This window comes from Nicotiana tomentosiformis, chromosome 3, assembly GCF_000390325.3.
Source record: "Nicotiana tomentosiformis chromosome 3, ASM39032v3, whole genome shotgun sequence".
NCBI classification, from domain to species: Eukaryota; Viridiplantae; Streptophyta; class Magnoliopsida; order Solanales; family Solanaceae; genus Nicotiana; species Nicotiana tomentosiformis.
Window position 1 is genome coordinate 102,522,575 of NC_090814.1, and position 21,014 is coordinate 102,543,588.

Below are 21,014 nucleotides of genomic sequence, written 5' to 3' on the forward strand. Positions count from 1 at the left end.
TTCAGAGAGTCCGAGCACCATAGCTCCCAACAAGGTTGTCCAACCCACAAAATTTATACCAAATTTATCAATACAAAATGAGGAAATAAAGAAAGGAGATAAAGGTTGCACCGAAGGGTGTGGCCTAGTGGTCAATGAAGTGGGTTAGAACCATGAGGTCTCAGGTTCAAATCCCATCGGAGGCAAATACATTAGGTGATTTTTTCCCATATGTCTAAGCTTTGCTGGTCAGAGTTACCTGATATCTGTTGCTGGTGGGAGTTGACAGGTATCCCGTGGAATTAGTTAAGGTGCATGCAAGTTGTCCCGGACGCCATGGTTATTAAAAAAAGGAGATAAAAGTAAATAAATCTCTCTAAGTGTAGCTCTAATTCTTCATTCCATGGTGTAGAGAGGTTGAAAGTGCTCCCTCAAGCTTGCTCCTAGCAGATATTCAAAATGACCTAATACTACATATTTATAGTTTAGGGAAACTTTTTAACAAATGTTCCCAAGAATGCCCTTCGGGAGAAAATGCTGATGGCACAAGATGCTGCGGTCCGCATGATGTCTTCAAGTGTTCCGCAGAAATGGCCTGGTGACTCTGGAATTGCGACCACTGGATTCTCATCTTGACCAGTCTTGCCGACTATATTATGTGCTCCACACTTATCAGCTGCAGACTGCAGTCGCCTTGTGCTCAGCTTCTCGTTTTGAGTCCAGTTTCTTCACTTTTGCATCTTTTTAAGTGTTTTTCTATCTTTTCTCCAACTTGTTTCGGACTGAGGCATAGTTGTTGGTGTTGTTGTTTTTTCCATCTTTTGGACGCTTCCACCTTGTCAGCACATTATTTCCTGAAACCATACAAAAGTCATAAGATTTGGCAATAATTATCACTCAAAGACATGACAAGTGCATGTAAAGTCCAGAATAAATTGGTAAAAATCCAACTTATTAGAGTCTTGCAGGACTTCTGGATATTGTCCTTTCTTATGGAACAACTCTTTTTTCTTGTTCTTATTTTGGTCTTATACTAGGACAAATGTGTAGAATATGAAGTCTATACGACATAACTATAATGCAAACGTCCCTGGATTGATGTTTTTCTTGTCTTGTGCTTGATATAAAGCCGATATACTAACTAGAAAATTGCCCCCCCCCCCCCCCTTCTTCTTTTCTGTTTTATCATTTGGAAGCTTTATATCATATATGGTTCACCAAGTTTTGGCTCTCTTACACCAGACTAGATAAACGGGAAATGTCAAAAGTTGGATTTTGTTGAAATTTTTGGTGTTGAGAGGATGGACATTCAGTGGTCATACGAATGTCAGGATCAATAAGTATGTGGTTTATCTGTCTACATTTGCTGGTTTTAGAATTTGCTGTGAACTTTCAATCAATCTAATCACAGAGGTGACTTCCCTGTTTAATGAAGTTAAGCTTACACAATTTTTTATTGAATATTGTGAGAAAGCACGGGAGAAAATATATTATTGATATTGGATAATAAAAATAATACAAGAGGTCCCTATTTATAGCTATACACTACAAGGAGATATTACTCCTCTTCCAATGTGGAACAAGAGTGGGTTGCTCAGGTGGTGAGCACCCTCCACTTCCAACCAAGAGGTTGTGAGTTTGAGTCACCCCAAGAGCAAGGTGGGGAGTTTTTGGAGGGATGGAGCCGAGGGTCTATCGGAAACAGCCTCTCTACCACAGGGTAGGGGTAAGGTCTGCGTACACACTACCCTCCCCAAACCCCGCTATTGGGATTATACTGGGTTGTTGTTGTTGTTGTTTCAATGTGGGACAAGACTACACTATACATATCTGTAAACTAACACTCCCCCTCAAGCCGGTGCATACACATCATATGTACTGAGCTTGTTACGCATGTAGCTAATACGAAAACCAGTAAGAGACTTAGTGAAAATATCTGCTAACTGATCATTCGACTTTACAAACTTTGTAACAGTATCTCCTGAAAGTATTTTTTCTCTGACAAAGTGACAGTCGATCTTAATGTGTTTAGTCCTCGCATGGAACACCGGATTTGATGCAATATGAAGAGTAGCTTGGTTATCACACATCAGTTCCATCTTGCTGATTTCTCCGAACTTTAACTCCTTGAGCAACTGCTTGATCCAAACTCACTCATACGTCGCCATAGCCATGACCCGATATTCGGCTTCGGCGCTAGATTGAGCAACTACATTCTGTTTCTTGCTCTTCCACGAGACCAAGTTACCTCATACTAGAACACAATATCCAAACGTAGAATATCTATCAAAAGGTGGATCCTGCCCAATCAACATCTGTGTACCCAACAATCTGCTCGTGGCCTCGATCCTCGAATAGTAATCCTTTGCCTGGAGCTGACTTTATATACCGAAGAATGCGAACAACTGCATCCCAGTGACTATCACAGAGAGAATCCATAAACTGACTTACAACACTCACCGGAAAAGAAATGTCAGGTCTAGTCACTGTGAGGTAATTCAATTTGCCAACCAACGTCTTATATCTCATAGGGTCTCTAAGAGGCTCCCCCTGTCCAGGCAGAAGCTTAGCATTCAGATCCATAGGTCTGCAACCCATCATTCTAGTCTCCTCAAGAATGTCTAAGGCATACTTCCGCTGTGAAATAACAATACCTGAGCTAGACTGAGCGACCTCAATACCTAAAAAATACTTCAATCTGCCCAGATCCTTAGTCTGGAAGTGCTAAAAGAGATGTTGCTTCAGATTAGTAATACCATCCTAATCATTGCTAGTAATAACAATATCATCAACATAAACCACTAGATAAATACACAGATTAGGAGCAGAATGCCGATAAAACACACAGTGATCAGCCTCACTACGAGTCATGCCGAACTCCTAAATAATTGTGCTGAACTTACCAAACCAAGCTCGAGGGGACTGTTTCAAACCATATAGTGACCTGCGCAATCTGCACACACAACCATTAAATTCCCCCTGAGCAACAAAACCAGGTGGTTGCTCCATATAAACTTCTTCCTCAAGATCACCGTGGAGAAAAGTATTCTTAATGTCTAACTGATAAAGAGGCCAATGACGTACAACACCCATGGACAAAAAGAGACGAACAGATGCTAATTTAGCCACGGGAGAAAAAGTATCACTATAATCAAGCCCAAAAATCTGAGTATATCCTTTTGCAACAAGACGAGCCTTAAGCCGATCAGCCTGGCCATCAGGACCGACTTTCACTGCATAAACCCAAGGACAACCAAAAGTAGACTTACCTGCAGGAAGAGGAACAAGCTCCCAAGTGTCACCCGCATGTAAAGCAGACATCTCTTCTATCATAGCATGTCGCCATCCTGGATGAGATAGTGCATCACCTGTAGACTTAGGGATAGAAACAATGGACAAAAAAGATATAAAACCATAATGAGGTGACGACATGCGATGATAACTTAAATCGACATAGTGGGGATTAGAATTAAGTGTGGATTGTACACCTTTGCGGAGTGCAATTGGTTGACTAAGAGGAGACAAGTCCGCAGTAGATGCAGAATCTGATGCGGGGCGTGAATCACCTGGCCTGATGCTGGATGTGGACGACGATGATAAGTCAAGAGTGGTGGAGCTGCAGAAGGTTGAACTGGATTATGTGGAGGAACTGGAGCTATAGGTGGTGGAACTACAACTGGAGTTGTAGGTGGTGGAGCTACAACTGGAGTTGTAGGTAGTGGAGCTGGAGTGACTGAATCTCCAAAAGATGAAACTGGTAGTACCTCAAAAATATCTAAGTGATGACCTGAACCTGTGAAGTATGATTTGGGTTTCAAAGAAGGTAACATCAGCGCACATAAGGTACCGCTGGAGGTCAGGAAAGTAGCATCGATACCCCTTTTGTGTTCTCGAGAGACCCAGAAATACGCACTTAAGAGCACGAGAAGCTAACTTATCTGTTCCTGGAGTAAGGTTATGGACAAAACAAGTGCTTCCAAAGATATGGGGTAGAAGAGAGAACAAAGGTAAGTGGGAAAACATGACAGAGAATGGAACTTGGTTTTGGATAGCTGAAGATGGCATACGATTAATAATATAGCAAGATGTAAGAATTGCATCCCCCCCAAAAACGCAACGGAGCATGAGATTGTATGAGTAGGGTAAGAGCAGTTTCAATAAGATGTCTATTTTTTCTTTCAGTTACCCTATTTTGTTGAGATGTGTACGGACAAGATGTTTGATGAATAATCCCATGAGATTTCATAAACTGCTGAAATGGGGAAGACAAATACTCTCGGGCATTATCACTACGAAATGTACGAATAAAAATCCCATATCGATTTTGAATTTCAGCGTGGAAGGTCTGGAAAATAGAAAACAGCTCAAATCGATTTTTTATCAAAAATATCCAAGTGCACCTTAAATAATCATCAATGAAACTGACAAAGTACCGGAATCCCAAGGTGGAACTAACCCGACTAGGACCCCTAACATCTGAATGGATTAAAGTAAAAGGTGAATATGCTCGATTATCAAGACGCCGAGGGAAATTGGAGCGAGTATGCTTATCGAGCTGACATGACTCACACTCTAGAGCTGACAAGTGAGATCAACCAGATACCATTTTCTGAAGTTTTGACAAACTAGGATGTCCCAACCGTTTATGTAATAAATCTGGTGAATCAGTAACAGGACAAGTTGTTGAAGGAAGACAAGATGTGAGCCCATGTGATTTAGCAAGGATAAGATAATAAAGTCTGTTTGATTCATGCCCGGTACCAATGATTCGCACTGTACTGCGTTCCTTTATAAAAGCATGGTCATCAAGAAATAAAACAGCGCATTTAAGTGATTTGGCTAAGCGACTAACAACTATGAGATTAAAAGGACTATTGGGAACATAAAGGACTGAATCTAAAGGTAAGGAAGGAAGTGGACTTGCTTGACTTATTGCAGTTGCCATGGTTTGAGACCCATTGGTCATTGTAACTTTTGGAAGAGATTGAGAATACGAAATAGTAGTGAAAAGAGATTTGTTACCAGAAATATGATCCGATGCACCTGAATCAATGACCCAAGACTTAGAGGATGAAGATTGGGAAAAACAAGTCACGCTATTACCTGTTTGAACAACAGAAGCTATCTCAGAAAATGTTTGCTTACATGCTTTGTACTGAAGGAACTCAATATAATCTGCTAAAGAAACCATCTGACTATTCAAAGCATCGGTTCCTATGTCGCTACGAGATGTCTGCTTACATACTTTGTACTGAAGGAACTCAATATAATCTGCTAAAGAAACCATCCGACTATTCAAAGCATCGGTTCCCATGTCGCTACAATTTGTAGTAGTAGGGTTAACTTGAAATAATGGAAATAAGTAACTCCTGTGAAAAAACTGAAGAAAAAACTTTAAAAACACTGTTTATAGCAGGAAAACAGAACACTGTTCTGCGTCGGAAACACTGTTCACACTGGAAACAGTGTAGCTAGCCGGAATCTACTGTAGCTGACGGAAAAACTCAAAGTCGTCGGAATTAAACAAAATCAGTGAGGGTAGGATCGGAATTACTAGGCGATCCTACTGTTCAACTGGAACTTTTTAAAAATCTGGCCGGAACAATGTTCACGCGCCGGCGCGTGTGTGAGATCTCGCCGGAAATTTTTTGCTTTTCCAAGCGCGTGAGGGCGCGTGGACGTGTGTTTTCAGGTGGGGTTGACTGGGGTTTGGTCGTCGGAGCCTGAGGAGTCTTGTGGTGGTGTTGGTTTTTTGCACAACACTAACAGAAAGTGATTTGCTTACGGACAACCTTCTAAGTCGCCGGAAAATTGCACGGCGAAGAGGTCTTTCTTCCCGGAAGTCGCTGGAATGATGCACATTGACGATTTTCTCACTAATGCTGTGATACCATGTGAGAAAGCACGGGAGAAAATATATTATTGATATTGGATAATAAATATAATACAAGAGGTCCCTATTTATAGCTATACACTACAAGAAGATATTACTCCTCTTCTAATGTGGGACAAGACTACGCTATATATATCTGTAAACTAACAAATTGAAAACCATATGAAGAGTGGTTAAAGCTTAAAACTTTTGCTGCCTTTAGTCTACCAGTGGGCTGTCTGAAACTTTGATAAGTTCAAAGTAATTTTTCCAGTCTTGGGAGAGAGAAGGTTGTGAATTTGAAATGCATATTGTAATGATTTCTTATCGTCGCTTTTCATTTTGTCTTTGCAGATGGAAAAAAGATCAGAATTCCAGGACACAGATTGCTGAGCAACAGACTAGTTAGGTGCCTAACAAATGTTGAAGCCTTTATATTACGAGCTGCAGATCTTAAAGAAGTCACCAATCTTTTCGCAAGATTCTCGAGGAGTCCACGTGTTCAAGGTGCCATAAGGTAATTTAAACTTATAGCTACTGAATCTCCAATCCATTTATTTGTTTTGTTGAAAACACTCGATACATGGTGATAAACAAAATAACGTGGCATTGATTTTTCATGGCTCTACCTATAGTATCAGATTTGTATAGTAGACAAAATATGAGAAGATCAACTAGAAGGGCCTCTCTGGAGATGATCATGTCAGATTTACATGTATGTGTTTTCAAGTTAGGTGGTAGTTCAAGTCATTGAGCCTTTACTCAAGCTAATGTCACTAATTAAAACCCATTCCGGTTTCTTTCTACTTTCATTCCTGACCACCAGCAAAACCATAATCTTTATCATTCTGCAGAACTAGAACAACGACACTTAGTCTAGTATACTTGTATTCTCTCCAACTGATAAAGAAATGGACGTTGAGACTAACTCAACCCCAAAAGCTAGCTCATGAGGTGAGGATTGCCCAAACCATATAAAGAGACCAATTCCCCCATCCCTTAGCTGATGTGGGAGACTCAACACCAACTGGAGGAAGTTATCATCTTATTTGTTCAAAAATTTGTGGAATGCTATGTTGTCTTTTTAAGCTATCCTATACTTATGTCCCTCTTCTTCCTCATAACAGAATGCCCTGCTTCCCTTATTTCTTGTCTCTTTGTTTCTGCTCCGCATTTCCCTTTTCTGACATATCATAGGCTTTTGAAGCATTACCTTGTGGAAGTTTTTCGCTCTCTTCTATGTTCATATTTTGCTTTGAGGGATGCTTTTTTTTGGTGGTTTGTGTGTGTGTGGGAGGGGGTTTGACGCGAGATTGCAATGGATTTGCTGGTATCATGGACTGATCAGTGGCTGGAGTTAGATGTAAAGCTTTAAATTGGAGGAAGAAGATTTATGATGCTATTCTCTATATTTGTTTTCTTGTTGTTTGATGCTCTATCTTTTTTCCCATCTTTCAGCTTGGACACTATTTAATAAATAGCTGATAGTCTTTATAGTAGCATGTAAAATATGTAAAGAAGCCATATTTCAGGTATAAATCTCCATATAGGCGGCGGCCAGTACAAGTTGCCTGGAGATGCAAGAAGAAACGTCAAAGCCGAGCAGACTCTTCCAGCCCCCGACACTAATATATCAATCTTAAACTACCTTAGTATAATTCATTAGTTCTTCTGAATACATTTTAAAATATTTGCAAATTGTTTCTGTATATCTATTTCTACGTTTTGTATGTAATATATAGTAGTTGTAATCAGAATCGGACTGAAACTTTGTATTGAAATAACCAATATATTAACCCCAGACGAACGGTTTATAATGTTAAAAAATATGTTTTTGATGAATAAAATAATACTAGTATAATCTGTTTTCTTCAGTGGCTATATAGATGTGTGCGTGTGTGTGTCAAGATGGATGATGAGATGTAATACTGTGCTTTATGCACCGCTTTGTTGAAACGGTTTACACTTGATGAATGAACAAATTGCGTAGACTAGAGAGCTATATAGAAGTTCGAAAATCTTCAGGAATTTATTGAATATTTGAAGTACAACACTTGCCTAGCTCATCTGTATGCCACATCAATATCACCTCCAGCTGCGCAACAAAGGTGAAGATCTAGTAGAGGTCAGAAACTTTGACTGTCAAAATTTACTCCTATTTTGCACTTTGTTATAATTGTAGTGGCATCTGAACACCGGGGTAGTAAAAAGTTGTGTAATGATCATTAGAGCAGCTTTGTTGTTTTTATTTAGGGGCTCGGAAACTAGCACGCATACGCGATGATAGCAATATTTTCCATCAGAAGTACTGCAGAAGATGGGTTTTGAGGTCCTGGGGGACAATGATTCCCCATTGATTCACATCATGCTCTACTATCCTGCAATTTCTTCTCTTATCATTGCAGGCTCATACTTTTACAGATTGGTTAGCGTTAAATTTACAACTTTCGTTCTTATGTTGGAATTTACTTCCTTTACTGTTATTTTAGGTGGCCATAGGGACGGTTGTTTTTCCAGCAACCCTTTTACTTTTGGCCAGAACACTCATAACTCAATCACGGGAAGATCTTTGATAAAGCACTGGAGGTTAGAGCTTAGTGCACCGACCCTTTCCCGGACCCTGTGCATAGCGGGAGCTTAGTGCACCGGGCTGCCCTTTATTTTGTCGGCACTAATCACGCTCCGGATAACCTTTTGCATAACCATAGTGCAATGATTGTCACTTGCACTTTAGAAAGACTTTTAGTGTTGACAGTTTTGAACTAAAGCATGGCATACAATTTAGTACTAACTGAGGATGAATCTTTATTCTTGTAAAAGGAGCTGCTAGGTTTGAGCTACGGCGTCACCTCACCCTTTACATATTCTCCATATTTTTGGTTTGGAAGAGGGGGTTTGGGGGGGGGGGGGGAGATGGTGAAGGACATTTTACTTGAATTGTCATGCATGGATGACATATTTTGATATCTCAGTTTATCAAATTTTGCGAGAGAGTACATAATAGGCCATGGAGTATCTATTAAAAAAAGAAAGAAGAAGTCCATATAGCATACTGATTAGCTAATTAAAAGTTCTTGAATTTATCAGGTTATAAGAAGAGTTGATGATCTAGTTGGCATAAAATACTTGGGTGATAATGAAGAGCCTAAACCAATATATGTTGATACCAAACAAAACAAGCTTACCATCTTTAGTCACTCTGGATTCCGTATTTGATCAAGTTCGTATTCTACCTAAGGTTTTCTCTGCAAGTATTTTGCAATGTTTGATCCAACTCGGAAGAGATAAGTGGGGTGCCTAATATTCGACAGGAACAATGTGCCTCTTGAAACCCACCAATGGCTGATCTTTTAGTATCATCAACAGGTAAGCCAGCAAAATCTTTAGCACTTTTTGGCATATTAGGAATAAACCAGGTTTCCAAATTGATCAACAGCCTGTTTGACAAGAAGTATGGATGGACTTCTCATTAACAACAAACACCAATGAAGAAACAACCCACAAAAAACATGTGCAATGTAGGGAGGAAATTAAATTCCTGCTGAGCAATATTTGTGTTGAACAAACATGTGAAGACCTCAATGGCGAGTGGAACAGGTAAGGAGGTATAGAATCCCCTTAACTCAACCTCCTCCCCCCCCCCCAGGGGGGAGGGGTTAAGGAACCGTTTAAGTTCATGTAGGACTTAGCATTGTGAAGAAAGACTTTATTTATTTATTTTTTTATAATATAAGATGGAGAAAGACTTTTATTGAGGGGGTGACCTCATGGGGAATGCCAAAAGATGCTTTGAGTACATTCATTGAGAATAAACAGTTTGCCTATAATAAGCTTGAAGCCGTGAACTATGTCCACCTTCATTCCACCTAGGTTTACCATGATTTTAATGGTAATTCTGCATATTATCTGTAATGCTGTAAAGCCAAAAGCTTTGAGTACATTCATTGAAAAAAATAAACAATTTTCTTATCATGAGCTTGGAGCCGTGAACTATGTCCACCTTTATTGGACCTAGGTTTCCCATCATTTTATGGTAATTCTGCATATTATATGTAATGCTGCTTCTTTACACAGTAGCATTCTGACAATTACTGATCAAAGATGTCATGAGCGGTTTCAATCTGTTAGTAATAATCTTGAAAATCAGTGTGTGAATGACTTTCATTCATGATACAGGCTTTAAGTCCTTGTAATGTCTTCACCTTAGGAACTGAATAATAGTGGTACAATTAAGAGCAGCACATAGCTCTCTGCTAATGATTACAAAAAAATTGTTGAAAGATGCAATTTACCTCTACCTTCACTAAGAGCCAGTTATGTTGGTAAATTCTGCTGTAAAACCATCACGGCGGGGAGCTTTATGTTTAGTCATCAATCACTTAGCAGTGTGTTATAAATTTCATCTTCACTAACAAATGTGAGTAGACACTCCTACTGCTCAATTGTACTTGGTGATCGCCCTCCCTCTTTGATCATGTCTCCAGATAAATGTACTTAAGTTGCTCGGACACGGGTGCGGATCTAGAGGTTGGATCCGTCGAGATATAAATTCTAAGATTCGGGAATACGGATCCTAGTACAGATACATGTGCGGGGATCCGGCTAAAAATAATTCAAAAAAATAAAAATATAAAAAATATCTATAAATTATGAGAAATTTTGTGGAATACTTACGTACAACTTCTTGAAAGGGAGCCTTGGCGTAACTGGTAAAGTTGTTGCCATGTGACCAGGAGGTCACGGGTTCGAGCCGTGGAAACAGCCTCTTGCAGAAATGCAGGGTAAAGTTGCGTATGATAGACCCTTGTGGTCCGGCCCTTCCCCGAACCCCACGCGTAGCGAGAGCTTAGTGCACTGGGCTGCCCTTTTTTTTTTAACGTACTCTTCTAGAGTGTGATTTTTTTTTATATATTCTCAAGTTGTAGATAAGTAAAGGATTGCTTTCCTAGATAATATATGTTATTTTCTTCAAATTTACCCTAGTTTTTGGTTCTGATCTTGGGAATCAAAAAGTATCAAGTCTTGAAATTTCTGTCCATCGGGGTCAAAGTACCCAAAATTGTTTGTCCAGATCCAATACGGATCCCATACCTCCTACACCCAATTAGTGTCATGTCGACACGGGTGTGGCACCTAAACTGCCATGTCGGAGCAACTTAGAAATGTACTCCTTGCTCTATGTTGAGTTAGTCGTCTGAGAGAAAAAAAGCAGTTAGCATGGCACAATACATGGAAATTCTAGCGTTATTAGGAAGGAAAGAGTAGCAGTTTGTCTGGTTGTATGAATTCTGTTTTCTTTTATACAAGCTGGTACCTTTTCAATAAAATTTTACCTTATAAAAAAAAAAGCATCATTAGCATCAGCAACTGGTTACCATTTATTTGTGGCCTTGGCCTTGCACAATTCTTCTTCGCACCTCAGGGCTTCTACATAATCAAGCAGAAGCTTCCTCTCTTGTATTAGAAGAGTCCATCTAGACCTATTTGTCGTAGGCAGCAGACACTTGTTGTTTAAGCTGTTGGGACCGAGAAAGAACCTGGGCAGCATAGGCTTTTCTTGAATTGCTTAATGGCAGCTTTTGCTGCTTTCTCCACAAAAAATATGTAGTGGAAGCAGAAAATGTTAGGTTCCAGGCCAGTGAGATAATATCTGAATATTTCTAATGCGTTTCCCAAAATGAGAAATATATAAAAGATTTATGGTCTCCTACAAACCTCTTATATAAAGTAACTAACGTATGATAGTGATCAAACACCCCAAAGTTATTTTTATAACACAAAGCGATAATAGTCAAACTTCATGCATCATATTCTGCCCAATTTTCTTGACATCCTGCCCTTTGACCTAGTGAAACGGTTTGCTATAGCTGGCATATTATCAACATCAATTATATATATCTAGTATTTGATTAAAGTTCTAGCTGCTTTGGTCTTAGCTGGTTTTGGCCATTTTCATTGTTCAAGAATTTATTGAAGGCATTTCATAGAGTATTTTGTTTTTTCATTTTTTTTCTGTGGCTTTTGGGTGGGAGGGGGTTGAGTCTATTGATAGTCATTGGACAGCCAACAATGACATCAGACTCTACGGGAAAACTCTATGATTTTTGTTTAAAAATTTATGAGATGGTTTGTACAATATATGTAGATATACATGGAGAAGAGCTGACCATTGTATCACCATAATTCATTACTAGTTTCTTATCAACGAAAGCTTCAGACTCGACTACCAGCACATCTCGAAGAAGTGTCAAGTGCCTCAGTGCAGAAGGTTCAGCACTTCAAATATCCCTCTCACTCTCTCAGATGCTGGGTTTAAGAAGACAGATATAATCACTAATTATAGTAAGTAATATTTTAGTTGCTAATGGTGCTGGAAGCTCGAGTCTGAAAATAATACGCCTACTGTGAATTATGTTACCCATTGATCTTTAAGAGAGAGGTTCCAATGCAGCTTGGTGGTTAAACTCGGTCATCAAGAAAAGTTTCAAATGGTCGTTTACAGTAACTTCCAAAACTTTGCAGGGGGTTGCATCTTTCTCAGAATGGAACCAACCTTGAAGAGAATCACAAACTAGAGCTGCCAGGGTTCTCAGCCGGTACAATTGATAAAAAGATCTCTAAACTAGAGCTTGGAAGCAAATTTGTAGAGGCCCTTCTAGAAAGTGAAGGGAAAAAAGATCTGGACTTCCTGAGGCACCTACAAATTTGTTTGATGATAGGAAAAGGAGGTTAATTTCGCTTAACGCCATCCAACTTATCATTTATTTCACAAAAGTCACTTATCTATTTTTCATCACTTAAAAGTCATTCAACCTTACCTTTGTAACTTAAAAGTCGTTCTAGTTCAAAATCTATAAAATATCCAATAAAAAATATGACTTGGAATTACATTTAATTAAAAATTCTAATAATATTGCCACACAAGCTTAAATAGACCATATCTAAGTTAGACCCATTTCTTCCTCAGCCGATTTCAGTCAGTTTTTTGAATATTAGTTTTAATTTATTTTATATGAAAAACCGATCGATTTCGGTCGGTTTCTTAAAAAATAAATTTCGCGGGATTCTACAATAGTTTTCCGCATTTTTGCGCCCAAAAAAACCGAAAACCGACCGACTTTAATCTCACATAACATATAAATATACCACTAACAGACAAGAACAACAAGCTAATAAAAACCTATTTTCACGAATTACCAATGTTGTGAAAATATTTTGACTTTAATGGGTGTTTCTTACCGATCTTTTGACTTTAATGGAATAGTAATTTGTGAAAATAAGTTCTTATTAGCTTTGTTGTTCTTGTCTGTTAGTGGTACATTTATATGTTATGTGGGATTAAAGTCGGTCGGTTTTTCAAAATATTTTATTTTTTAATTTTTTTTACGAGACCGACCGACTTCGGTCGGTTGTTTTTGGCACAAAAATGCGGGAAACTATTTTAGAATCCCGCAAAATTTATTCTTTAAGGAACCGACTGAAATCGGTCGGTTTTTCATATAAAATAAATTAAACTAATATTCAAAAAACCAACTGAAATTGGGCTGAGGAAGAAATGAGTCTAACTTAGATATGGTCTATTTAAGCTTATGTGGCATTATTGTTAGATTTTTTAATTAAATGTAATGCTATGTCATATTTTTTATTGGGTTTTTTATATTTTTTGAACTAGAATGACTTTTTAAGTTACAAAGGTAAAGTAGAGTGACTTTTAAGTGGTGAAAAATAGATAAGTGACTTTTGTGAAATAAATGATAAGTTTGATGACCATGGGTGAAATTAACCCCGGGAAAAAGGGGCTTCCAAAACCAGGCTGGGCGTTTTAATTTTACTCATTGTCTTTCGCATAGTATGTTCTTTTTTAATTATCAGCACAATTATGTTAGAAAAAATATGCATTGTGTGGAAAGTTGGTGCTATTAATTTCTCAGTACTGAGATAGATGGTCACGAGGTGGTTAGTTTCCTTGGCTTTTTGGGACGTACAACTTGTCATTTTCACCAATTCATGAGGAGAGCCCGAGCAAGAATTTGAAGTTTATAAGTTCGGAATTATAGTCCTTTTAAGTTACTGGATTCTAATAATTTATATATTTTCAATAGATATTTTAGACAAATACAAGGTTTGGATCAAAGCTGCTGGGGTTCGGTCAAACCCCTAACCAAAGAGCTAGCTCTGTCCCTGTTTGTGAGGACCAATGTTAGCAGAGTTATGTACAACAAGTGCTTCTTTTGTCATGTCTATATCTGGCCATGGTTCCTCTAGATTTCTTAGTTCTCATGAGGAATGGGTGTCTGGAGGTTGGGGTATATTTGATTATACGAAAGATGCTGTTCAACAATATGCTTTGTGATGTAGTTTCATTAGGCAAATGTAAAATATATTTGATGGTTCAACTTGAAATCACGAGCTTAATCTAGATTGAGTGTTTTCTTTTCTTGCAATCACGTGTTGAATTATTGCATTACCTTTCAATCCCCCCCTCCCCTTTCTTCCTATCCCCAACTCCAACATCAACCTTTCCTTTTGGAGGAGCATATTGCGTTCATGGTAACTGTTCCATTTTGATTTGGCCAGTGGCATGTGCAGTGTGTCCTTTGCTATTTTGACGCTGCCGAAATTTCATTGCATGCGTATCCAACTTGTGTCCTAATCCTCTTCTGGGACACACCTTCTCAGACTTGTGGTATTTTCACTATGTTTTTCTGATTTTTTTTCAGTACTCCCCTCATTTATACTGTGACACCGACAAAGATGTAAGGATATAAGGATAATTGGACAAAATGATGGGGGGCTGGTAAGAGAAAGAAGAGGAAACTAAGGAACAGAACATAAATGCAGTAGCACTTGAAAGTAAGCTATACATCAAATTGAGAGGAAAAATTGGAAGGGGGTAACTACAAGGACCACACAATTCTATTAGATTTGATGAAAGGGGAATGGTAGATTGGTAGTCATATATACTCATCTACTTTCGAAAATGGTCTAAGAATACCCCTCGTTATACTATTGGGTTATCTATACCCCTGCAGTCATACTTTGTGTTCAAATATACCTCTCATTTAAACGGAGGGACACATGTCATCGTCCTGTTGGTCAATTCTAAATATCTCCTAATTAATTAAAAGACTCATTACCCATACCCGAAAATAATTTTTTTTTTTATAAAAACTGAAAAAAACTAAAAAAGAAATTACTAAAAACTGAAAAAAACGAAAAAAAATTTTCCAGTTTTTTACAAAATAACTGCTTTCAAAAAACTGAAAAATATTTTCTAAAACAATATTTTTGTAAAAACTGAAAAAAAGCTGAAAATCAATTTTCTAAAATAATTTTTTTTGTAAAAAGTGGAAAAACTGAATTTTTTTTACTAAAAACTGAAAAAAAGGAAAAAAATATCTGGTTTTTTACAATAAAACTGCTTTAAAAAAAGCTGAAAATATTTTCTAAAATAATATTTTTGTAAAAATAAAAAAAAATTAAAAAATAATTTTCTAAAGCAATGTTTCTGTAAAAACTGAAAAAACAAATATTTTTTTTTCCAGTTTTTAGTTAAAAATATTTCAGTTTTTTCCAGTTTTTAATTGCTTTAGAAAATTGATTTTCTGTTTTTTTTCAGTTTTTACAAAAATAATATTTTAGAAAATATTTTTCAGTTTTTTTAAAGTATATTTTTTTGTAAAAACTGGAAAAAAAAAATATTTTCGTTTTTTTCAGTTTTTGTAATTTTGTTTTTTAGTTTTTTCCAGTTTTTACAAAAAAAAATAATTATTTTTCGGGTATGGGTAATGAGTCTTTTTAATTAATTAGGAGATATTTAGAATTGACCAACATGACGATGACATGTGTCCCTCCGTTTAAATGAGGGGTATAATTGAACCCAAAGTATGACTGTAGGGGTATATAACGAGGGGTATTCTTAGACCATTTTCGAAAATAAAGGGTATATTTGGCCCTTTGCCGTATTTTAAATCTTCTTTATAGTAGAAGTTACAAGAAGGAGAGTAATTGTGATCCTACTCCATGATTTGAGGGGTAGTAGTTAATTGAAGCTCTTTTGTACTCTTCTGCAGGGAAATTCTTACATGCTACATTTATATAAAAGGGAGCAAAACTCTACACATCAAAATGATTGATCACATAATGCATGAACAAGAAAAAAAAAAAAAAACATCTTATGTATTGTCATTCCCCACTATAAAGATAACTCTTTTCTTGTATCTATCGTCTATGAAGGGGATGACTTATCAGGACAAGCTTGACTAAGAAACTTTTTTAGTTAAATTCCCTTCGTCATCATTAGGTATACTTTATAGAAATCAGAAATCACTTTATGTGCGAGTTTCATTTTTCATATCCCTTTTATTTGACAAGTTTTCAGTTAACTAATGACATTTTTGTATTCTCTAACTACTGGAAAATCTGTAGCCTGATTCTATGGGGGCTTTATATGCTATTACAAAGATCAAATTATATGTTTATATAGGGCAAACCTAAAATTCTATGTACTGCCATAAAAGTGTAAATGCTCCCTTGGAATTTAAGGTACTCTTGTCCATCGAAGTGTCTGTTGGTAAAGGGAGCTCAGACGAAAAACTTTTTTGTCACATTGAAATGACATGGTGATAAGTGATAAGGCCAAATATGATTTTTCATTTGACCAATTAAAGGTTACTAGATATCACACACATCAGCATCAGTACTTGAAGATCACTCTACTAGTGCATAAACAGTGACACCCAAATCTCTTTTTATGGATCTTTAAATTAAAAACACAAGATATGCCAAGATCATTGAGTGAGAAATTAGAACATAGGACATGATGGATAATTCCTCATGTTCTGAATATTGGCCTGAGATTGAAACTGAGACTCATTTTCATCATTTCCAAGAAGTTGCTGCTTCACCTTTTCTACTTCCATTGGTTCCAAATTCTTGTGATGATACCTCCTTTCAACTTTATGAAAACCCTTGTTATTGGTCTCAACAGTTTGAAGAAGATACAAGTGCAAGTGCTTCTAGGAGCCATAGTGAAGCTGAGAAAAGACGCAGAGACAGAATTAATGCTCAGCTTTCCACTCTTAGAAAACTCATTCCCATGTCTGAAAAGGTAAGCTTTTATTTTGTCTGTTGGGTACGGAAGCTATTTTTCTAAACAATATTTTGTATAAGAAGGTCATTGATGTTTGGTTACTAGAGAAAGGAAAATGTTTTCAATCAGTATAAGGAAAATGACTTTTCTCACTAATGGACGGAGTCATTTTCTTTATACTTTATCTTAATTTAACTTCATATTACTTGCTCCAATCTAAGGGTGCAAATAGGGTAAGAAGGAACTTTTTGGTTAATATATAAACTGCGGGAAAATTCTAGCTCAGTGGTAGTGGTAGAAGGGGTTCAAAAGTTGCTTAGATCACAAGTTCAAATCTCAGCTATGATATTCAAAGTATTTATTTGAATTGCCTTAATATAAATACTTCGCTCCGCCAATGCTCCAACTATATATTTTTCATAGAAAATAACTTCCATCGTATCAAACATACTAAACTATCCTAAACATCGGTAATATATATATCTTCCATGTACCAAATGCTTTTTCTATGATTTACCAAATCATTTAACTTGCAGATGGATAAGGCAGCTCTACTTAGAAGTGTAGTTGAGCACGTTAAAGATTTAAAAGAAAGAGCAAAGGAAATCAGCAAGGTAGTGAACACTCCAACTGACATTGATGAAGTAATAATTGAGCATTTAGATGAGGATGAAAATTCCAGCAATAGTATAATTCTCAAGGTTTGTCTAAGCTGTGATGATCGACCTGAATTGTTCTCAGAGCTAAACAGGGCACTTAAGAACCTCAAACTAACAACTGAGGAGGCTAATATAACTAGTTTGGGCGTCAGAATTAAGTGCGTTTTCGTGCTTAAGTCCGTTAATGGTGTTTGCTTGAATTCACTTAAACAGTCTCTTAGAGTGGTGCTTAGTAGAATTGCTATTTCCCTTTCTACATCCAATTATCGCATCAAAAGTAAGAGGCAGAGATTCTTTTTGCCTGCTAATTTTGCTTAATTCTTTTATTTTATCCTGGTCTTATATATTGAGCTTTCGAAATGAGTGCTTGCTGGAGTAGCTCAACGAGGTGCGGGTTTAATTCCTGCTATGCCTCATCCAAGTAGGTGTCTGTGCCACTGGACCAGCTAAACTTGTTTTGATCTAGTGTGCGTCCGTGCAGTACTCCTGTGTTGATTGGACTCGCTCAGCAGGTCTCTGTTTATTTTTTATTTTTTTTTTAACAGGTCTTTTTATTTAAATTTGTTGCCAGTTTTCATAGTCCCTGGTTCAATATGGTAGTTGTCTGAGAAAGTATATATCATGTCCTTGAATCTTAATAGCCAAGTGAATCATCTTGTTTTTTACCTGAGTATTCTATATAGTAGTAGTTGCAGTATCCCAGTTTCCAGTTTCCACCACATATGTGTTTTAAAGTACAAGTCACAACACATGCCAAGAGAGGTCATTGCATATAGCACATACGGGGAGACAAGCCAGATTATGATTTGTTGAACTGTAAGTTCGACCTGAACATAAAGATGCTAGGTGAGAATATATAACGATCATGTAACGGATCCAGGATTCGAAGGTTGCGGGTGCCACCATATTATGCATACAGTATACATGTCAGTAGCTACAATACAAAGACAGATTAGGAATAATGGGTCGGTTCGATTAGTTTTTGGTTAATTTGAATAAGCCTTTCATTCACAAAGCAACTAAATTTGATTTTAGTTCAAATTTTTAACGCTTAATTTAAACACATTCTAAATAAAAATGCAAAAGGAAAATAACATTTCATGAAAGAGAGCCTCCAATATAAATATTTGCTTAAAGGGTACCTTAACTACATTATATTCTTTGTTTGACTAGATTAATTTACTTGTATTGTTCTTTGTTTATTTTTCCATCTTAATTGTTGAGTTATATGACAATTATTTTCAAAGAAAAACCTTCAACATTCAACATTCAACCTATGATATTCAACTCAAAAACGACTATCAATCAAGCCATTTAATTTGTTTTCAAAACTCAATAGAAGATATTGCTCAAATTATATTCCAATATATAAATTAATATCGTTTCATTAAAAATAAAGAAATTATATTCTAATTAAAATCAATTAAAATTACTATAGAAAATAATTGTTTATAAAGTAAGGTATAATGATAGAAATTAATATAGAAATAATTGTTTACTATAAAAATTATAGGCTAAACCAATGACACCCACTTCCACTTTGTAACTTTTGGGTGTCATTCTATCCATTTATATATTTTTTCACAGAGATATTATGTACATGGTAAAATTTTTAGCGAAGCGAGCGGGTGTCGTGGTACCCCTAACTTACAACGTAGATCCGCCCTTGAATTCATGTTGGGTATAAAGCAAATTAAAGAGGATAAGGAGAAGTAAGATATTTAACTCTTTCATAAGAATGTGATAAATTTGTAGGTCCCTACTGTTAACTTTCCATGGAAGATGACATGCATAAGGAATTGAGATGAGAGAGATTTTCGAGAACTCCATTTCTCCATTGTCGACTGCAAATGAGAAGCTAATAAGAGAATAAAAGTTCTGTATAGACAACTCTAACTACCACTATTAATATAGCTAATTGGTTAAATTAGTTGCTAACTTTCATCGTGTACACTTTGACCCCTAAAATTCCTATATATATATATATATGATGGTGCTGTGCTTTGCCAAGACCCTTAGTGAATAAATCTGCTATCGGCTCCATAGTGTTCACATGCACAGTCCCTATAATTCCAGCCTTTATCTTTTGTCTGATAAAATGACAATCTATGTCGATGTGTTTTGTGCGTTCATGGAAAATGAGATTTGCTGCAATTTGGATCACAACCTTGCTGTCACAGAACATAGGCACAAGCAATTACAGCTTAACATCTAATTCACCAAACAACCCAATGAGCCAAACAATCTCAGCTGCAGTTGAAGCCATGCTTCTAAACTCAGCTTCAGCTAAACTCCTTGCTACTGTTTCCTACTTCTTTGATTCCAAAGAAACCAAAGCATTACCATAGAACACTGAGTAACCAGTGACTGACCTTCTAGTTTGAAGACATGCTCCCCAATCAGCATCACAATATGCTTTCGGAGTGCCATCACCAGATGAAGGCAATAGCAGTCCTTGCCCTGGTGCACTTTTGACATATCTGACAACTCTCCTAGCTGTATCCAAGTGAGATTGCTTTGGAGAATGCATATATTGACTTAACGTCTCTACAACAAAAGATATATCTCGCCAAGTCATTGTTAAATATAGTAACCTTCTTACTAGTCTTTGAAGGATACCAATTTATTCTACAAAAGTCAATTTTTGATTTACTTCTAATGGTGTGCTAGCAGGTTTGGCTCTTGCTAGTCCAAGTTCTGAAATCAGCTCTAGAGCATATTTTCGTTGACTCGTGTATATGCCTTTGTCTGATCGAGCAAAATCAATCCCAAGAAAGAATTTTAACTCTCCTAGGTCCTTTATCTTAAATAACTGCTGCAAGTTTTTCCTTGTCCTGTTGATTTCTGCAATGTTGTTCCCAGTAACTATCAGATCATCCACATAAACTAGCACTAGGACAATGTAAGCACCAGTCTTCCAGGTAAATAGTGAGTAATCATAGTGACTTTGGGAGAACCCCATGGTCTGTAGTGCCTCAGATAGCTTGATGTTCCATTGTCGGGATGCCTGCGTGAGGCCATACAAGGACTTATGTAGCCTGCATACAAGGTACTCCCCCTGCTTGGCAGTCCCTTTAGAGAAACCTGGAGGTACAAACATGTAAACTTCTTCAACCAAGTCGCCTTGCAAGAAGGCGTGGGCACCTAATTTTTGCCCTATATAAAATTACTCATAGAAATCCCCAAAAATAGTTTTCTAATTAGTTTGGATTTTGTAGGATTCTTAAGGATTTGTTGTTTGCATTTTCATGATTAAAAATACTTTAAATTAGGAAAATATCAAAAATATTTTTATATTTCATTTTCGTCGCATTTTAGACTTTAACTGCACTTTTAAGTCTTAGTCACATTTTAATTTGCATTATTAAATCAAAATCACAAAAAGCACATTAATTATCTTGCATTTTAGCAT

At 36.9% G+C, this 21,014-nt stretch overlaps 3 protein-coding genes across 4 annotated transcripts in view; all 3 read left to right on the forward strand.

Annotated features, from left to right (window-relative positions):
• Nucleotides 1–7,725, forward strand: part of LOC104109588 (probable cyclic nucleotide-gated ion channel 20, chloroplastic) — a 58,015-nt gene extending 50,290 nt beyond the window's left edge. The window contains exons 12-13 of one of the 2 annotated variants that reach the window (XM_070197357.1): nt 6,206–6,368; nt 6,487–7,343. In XM_070197357.1, the coding sequence (XP_070053458.1) occupies nt 6,206–6,368; nt 6,487–6,502 (179 nt within the window). In that variant the 3' untranslated portion in view covers nt 6,503–7,343. Of the gene's footprint in view, nt 1–6,205; nt 6,369–6,486; nt 7,344–7,383 lie in introns of those variants that run through there. The other variant, XM_070197356.1, reaches the window with a different exon arrangement.
• LOC104104991 (long chain base biosynthesis protein 2a) overlaps nt 1–21,014 on the forward strand; it is a 142,432-nt gene that overhangs the window by 87,207 nt on the left and 34,211 nt on the right. The gene's annotated exons all lie outside the window — the stretch shown is intronic.
• Nucleotides 16,391–18,428, forward strand: LOC104121697 (transcription factor bHLH51-like). Its single transcript, XM_009633748.4, has 2 exons — nt 16,391–16,961; nt 17,480–18,428. The coding sequence occupies exons 1-2, from the start codon at nt 16,671–16,673 to the stop codon at nt 17,918–17,920; spliced, it is 732 nt and encodes a 243-aa protein (XP_009632043.1). The 5' UTR covers nt 16,391–16,670; the 3' UTR covers nt 17,921–18,428.